Genomic DNA, 6012 nt, shown 5'->3' with positions numbered 1-6012 from the left:
GTCCGCCAACCATCGTTTGCATAGTGATCCCGGCGCAACAAATCCTAGAGGAGATCAAAGCTTGGAAACAAGCCGGTGTGCGAGTGGTAGGGCTGCGTAGATTTGCGTAAGAGTAGACTACGTAATTATGTTGGTGCGGGTGTACCTACGGTGATGTTCGCATCATTCTTAGGTCTCTTGTAAACAAAGTTGTTTCTCTTTTTCTATACAAATATGATATAGCCTTTGATGTACTCTAAAAAAATCCTATAAATCAAAGATGCCCTTCATGCGCCAGCATGAGAAAAAACACAAGACGATTTTGACGGCATTTTTAGTTGTATGTGGATGGCAATTTTTTTCAGAGCGACATGATATTTTCTGAGAAGAGTCACCCACATAACGACTAAAAATTTCATGAAAAGAGAGGCCCTTCATGCGTACTGACACAGAACGATAGCAGTCAACGTTCTACCCACCAACTCCTCCCGATCCGTTCCTGGGTTGCCGCCAAATGTCACCCAAATCACAGATTCGGCCAAACGCCGGAAGGAAACGTCCACACGCACCGACGCACATGAATACACCGGCCTTGTTTCCATGCATCCGATCTCGGAAAAGTTTGGCAGATCAACGCGCCGTACCGGCGAGTATCATCATATTCTAATACGAGGCAGGAATCGAAGCTGGCCTGCCATCCACTGCCGATCTCGCAATTTCATATTCCCCGGAACTCGCGCGCCGCTGACTTCCTCCGCACTCCGATCGATGAAGACGGAAGCGTCGGCGCCCACTAGCCGGCACGTCGTCGTCGATCCCAACCAAAACCCTCCTCCTCTCCTCGTCTCCACAGAGGAGCTCGTAGACACTATACATCTCGGAGCAAGGCGCTCCCGGCCCAAGCCAGCCATTGCGCCAGGATCGAGAGAGAGGAGAAGCTACGCTAGCTAGTTAAGTAGTTCTCGGTCGTACGCGCGTCTGCTGCCATGGCGGCCGGCGGGCTGGGGCGGCCGGGGAGGCCGGGGCGCGGAGGGAACAAGCAGATGCAGAAGACCATCAACAACGTCAAGATCACGCTCATATGCGGCTTCATCACCATCCTCGTCCTCCGCGGCACCGTCGGCATCAACCTCATCGCCTTCTCCGGCGACGGCGGTGGCGACGCGGCAGCCGACGCCAAGGTCGCCGAGGACATCGAGCGCATTCTCCGCGAGATACGCTCCGACTCTGACCCCGACGACGAGGACCAGCTCGTCGTCGATGCGTCCTTGTCAGGCAACTCGACGGCCATGCCCGTCGTCGAGGAGAAGAACTACACCCTCGGCCCCAGCATCACGCGGTGGAACGCCAAGCGCCGGCAGTGGCTGTCCCAGAATCCGGGGTTCCCTTCCCGCGACGCGCGGGGCAACCCGAGGATCCTGCTGGTGACCGGGTCGTCGCCGGGGCCGTGCGACAACCCGGCCGGCGACCACTACCTGCTCAAGTCAACCAAGAACAAGATCGACTACTGCCGCCTCCACGGCATCGAGATCGTGCACAACATGGTGCACCTCGACCGCGAGCTCTCCGGCTACTGGTCCAAGCTGCCACTGCTGCGCCGCCTGATGCTGTCGCACCCGGAGGTGGAGTGGGTGTGGTGGATGGACAGCGACGCGCTCTTCACCGACATGGGCTTCGAGATCCCGCTCTCCCGCTACGAGGGGAGCAACCTCGTCATCCACGGCTACCCTGAGCTCCTCAACAAGCAGCGCTCCTGGGTGGCCCTCAACACCGGCAGCTTCCTGCTCCGGAACTGCCAGTGGTCCATGGAGCTGCTGGACGCGTGGGCGCCCATGGGGCCCAAGGGCCGCGTCCGCGAGGCGGCCGGGAAGGTGCTGACGGCGAGCCTGACGGGCCGGCCGGCGTTCGAGGCGGACGACCAGTCGGCGCTCATCCACCTGCTGCTCACGGAGAAGGAGCGGTGGATGGAGAAGGTGTACGTGGAGAACCAGTACTACCTCCACGGCTTCTGGGCGGGGCTGGTGGACAAGTACGAGGAGATGATGGAGAAGCACCACCCGGGGCTCGGCGACGAGCGCTGGCCCTTCATCACGCACTTCGTCGGGTGCAAGCCCTGCGGCAGCTACGGCGACTACCCGGTGGAGCAGTGCCTCACCGGCATGGAGCGCGCCTTCAACTTCGCCGACAACCAGGTGCTCAGGCTCTACGGCTTCCGGCACCGCTCGCTGACCAACCCCAAGGTGAAGCCCGTGGCGAACCGGACGGCGAGCCCGCTCCTGAACAAGGAGGCGTCTCTCAAGATGGACGCCAAGATCGAAACTTAAGTGGCTGATAATCCCTCGTCCCTGAGAAAGATTTTTCAGAGGTTTTGCTGTTGGAGTTCCAGGTTAGGCACAGCAAGATGCCACGTTTTTTTTGCTGTTTTAATTGAATACAGGACAGGAGTAATAGGATTGCTGCAGGTTGTCAATCTCTTTGTTGTTTTGGCTCCAGGACGAAATCAAAAACAGAGAGTTCTGAAGCTTATTTTTGTTCTAAGATGAGTTTTAAAACTTTAAATTACCTCCAGTTGAATGGTTTCATTTTAGACGAGTATTTGTGGTGCACTAGCCGTGTCGCATGCCTCGGGATCATCAATTCTAAACTGATGAACATTACGCTTATGTGCAAGTGGATCTGGAAGCTGTTCCAGAGAGGGACCGGCCTTTGGGTTGATCTCCTTCGTGCCAAATATTTCCCTCATGGGAATTTCTTTGAGGCTGCACCTCACGGGTCTCCGTTCTGAAACTCCATCCAATCCCTCAAATCATACTTTGCCAGGGGCGCGAGGTTCTCGGTTAATAACGGTCGCTCCACACATTTTTGGCACGACGTTTGAATAAGCCAGCATCCTCTTTGGTCGGAGTTTGCCCAACTTTATTCCATCGCTGTTGAACACAATCAACTGGTTGCTTCGGCTCTTAGTGCCACACCGCCCCCTATCTACTTTAGAAGGGAGCTTTCGAGGCCGGAGCTGGAAGATTGGGATCGCCTACGGGCTTTGATAGCGAATGTGCGTCTGTCGGACTCCGCAGACTCGGTTTCTTGGAGACTTTCGGGCTCTGGCAAGTTCATTGTCAAGTCCCTTTACAGAGAGTTGTGCCGCGGCCATGCCCCTACGGCAGCCACGGGGCTTTGGAAGGCACGAATCCCGCTCAAGATTAAGGTTTTCCTCTGGCAACTTTGCCAAGATCGCCTTCCTACCTCTATAAATATAGCTAAGCGCAATGGCCCTGCTTCCGGTCCTTGTGCTTTGTGTGGTGACCCGGAAGATGCCGACCACGTGTTCTTCCGGTGTCCTTTGGCGCGCTTTGCTTGGAGCGCGGTCCGTGAGGCCGCCAGGGTGGATTGGGATCCACGCTCACGCTCGGAGCTTGTGTCATCCCTAGGTTCGGTCCAGTGCTCTCTACGCCGGATCATGTGGACGTGTGCTTCGGCCATGCTTTGGGCCTTATGGCATATTCGTAACAAGTTTACTATTGAGGGAGTGTTTCCCTCTCACCCCGCTGATGTAATCTTCAAATGCATCTTATTTTTGCAGCAGTGGGCACCGCTGGGAAGACAACAGGACTCTGATCTTCATCGCCAAGCTCTAGCACGTCTTCGCTCCGTCTACTCGACGTCTCGAGCCCCGTCACCTCCGTCTGCTGCCTCATAGGGATGGCAGCCCTTTTGGTCATGGTTTACCCCCGAGCCTGTGTGCTCGTTAGCTTGGCTGGATATGCCATGTAATGCACTTTATATCGTCGCCGTTGCCTTTTGTGGCATGCATTAGACCATGGTTGACTAGCTTTGGTTCCGTCTGTTTGGTTTGTATGTTTGTGCACGCTGCCTGTGTGAGGGCTTTATTAATTTAAAGCTGGACGTCCCTGATGTCTTTGATCTAAAAAAACAATAGGGCCGATTTGCGGCGGCCGTGTGGTCCTACCTGAATGATCTGTGCAGGTGGTTCCCGGAGATAGTGGGCAGTGACCCGGGTGCGTACGGGGGAGACTAGTATAGGATCTCGCATTAGGTAAGATCAATCACAAAAATTCATATATAAACATTCCTAAAAATTCTGAAATTACATGACAACTTTTCTGCAGAGTGTGTCTACAACTCCGAAAAAAATCAGCACAAAACTCGATGTACAGTTGGAGATTCAAAAAGGAATGTGAACAGTGAAAGCTTTGGTTGAATAATATTTTGACACTATTTACTTTTAATTTTGTCTTTTTTGTCTCTAGTAATGTAGGTCAAATTAGGAGCACGTGCAGGCATCTGTCCACCGCTGGTCGGGGTGCCACAACCACTTTGCATGTCCACTATTTTGTATGCAACTGCAAGTGTTGTAACTTGACTGCAATTGCATGAGCACAAAACCGACTGCGACAGGGTCAGAAGGGGGTTTGTCGGGAGGACAAGGGCATGCGTTCCGCCCGTCCGCGCGCGTCCGTTTCGACGCAAACGCGGCCCAAAATTGGGCCGGGAATGAGTCGAAAGCGAATCGAAAACGGACATTAGTCCATTTGCTCCTGTGTGTTAGGTCGCATGTTCTGTTTGTTTACCCCCAAACGAACACGGGCGGACCATTTGGGGTCGTGCGTTGGAGTTGCCCTAACCTACTCTATAGATATATGAATGTGCCAAAAATCATACCTAAATCAGTATAGTTTTCAAGCTAAAATACTATGATACCGCAAAACATCCCCCGCACACAAAAATATTGAAGAAAATCCAATGACAAAAAATCAAGTAAGTATCAATGAACAAAGACATATACCCAACAAAAAACAGAAACTCAAACCTTTGCAACCAAAATACAGAATTCCACCAATTTCCAGGGCTTAGTCTAAAACATGACAGAAACTGACCAAGGAAGAATATAATACTGAAATTTTCTGAAAAAATAAATTTTCTAAGAAAGAATAAATTATCATCATTGGTATTACCCTTGATGAAAAATAAGATAAAATAAAAAGTAGAACTAAATTGAAATAACAATGTTTTATAAAGAAGAATGAATTAGTGGCATTGGTGTTGCCCTTTAAGAAGAAAGAAATTTTAAAAAAATAAAAAAACAATGACAAAATGTGTACACTATTCACACACATTTTTAATAATATGCAAGAATAAACATATCATAGTTGAAGTCTGGCAACAAAACAGTTTTCTAAGGAGTGAATTAGTGCCATTACTATTACCCTTAAAGAAGAAAGGAAAATGTAATAACACTAAATCAAAATCAAAAAATAGAATAGAAACACAAAGAAAAAACTGATGTTTACTAAGGACGAATGAATTAGTGGCATTGGTATTATCCTTTCAAAAGAAAGAAAATAAAACAACTAAAAATCATAATAATAAAGTTTTCTAAGCAAGAATGATACCTTTTCAGAAGAAAGAAAAAATAAAAAAATAGTGAACTTTTCTAAGGAAGAATGAAACCATTTAAGAAGAAAGAAGATGACAAAACTTCAAAACTTGAACACAACTTTGCACTTCCTGGAATATTCAAAGAATGGGCATATAATAGTATTTTTCTTGCATTCTACTACACACATATAGTTTAGTACCTGTGTGTATGCTTACACACACAAAAGCGAAAAATAACATTTTTGAAGAATGAATGAATTAGGGTACTGATATTAACCTTTAAAAAGAAATAAAACGATAAAATTGCACACAATTTACACAGAAATTGCGCATTTATATAGTATGCAAAAATGAGCATATAATACTGCAATTTTGCAAAAAAAAATGTTTGCTAAGAAGAAATGAATTAATGGGATTGGTATTACCTTTTTAGAAGAAATAGGTGAAGTTTTATAAGAAAAAATAAATTAGTGGATTTGTTATTAACCTTTCAGAAGAAATAAAATGAAATAAAATTTAAATCATAATCATAATCAAAGCAATTAGGTTTTCTAATGAAAATTGAATAAGTGCAGTGGTATTAACCAAGAATACATAGGAAAAAACCAAATACAAATGATGAAAATTACACGCAAA

The 6012-nt window shown here is 48.0% G+C and overlaps 1 protein-coding gene across 1 annotated transcript; it reads left to right on the top strand.

The window, feature by feature from the left end:
* Positions 1 to 746: 746 nt before the first annotated feature.
* Positions 747 to 3807, top strand: LOC125508376 (probable glycosyltransferase 3). Its single transcript, XM_048673073.1, has 2 exons — positions 747 to 2365; positions 3560 to 3807. Exon 1 carries the CDS (start codon positions 966 to 968, stop codon positions 2301 to 2303), a length of 1338 nt encoding a protein of 445 aa, XP_048529030.1. The 5' UTR covers positions 747 to 965; the 3' UTR covers positions 2304 to 2365; positions 3560 to 3807.
* The last annotated feature ends 2205 nt before the right edge of the window (positions 3808 to 6012 follow it).

The sequence above is a fragment of the Triticum urartu genome, chromosome 5, assembly GCF_003073215.2.
Source record: "Triticum urartu cultivar G1812 chromosome 5, Tu2.1, whole genome shotgun sequence".
In the NCBI taxonomy this organism is placed as follows: domain Eukaryota; kingdom Viridiplantae; phylum Streptophyta; class Magnoliopsida; order Poales; family Poaceae; genus Triticum; species Triticum urartu.
The sequence above is the reverse complement of the archived record's forward strand: the minus strand, read 5'-3'. Positions and strand labels throughout refer to the sequence as shown.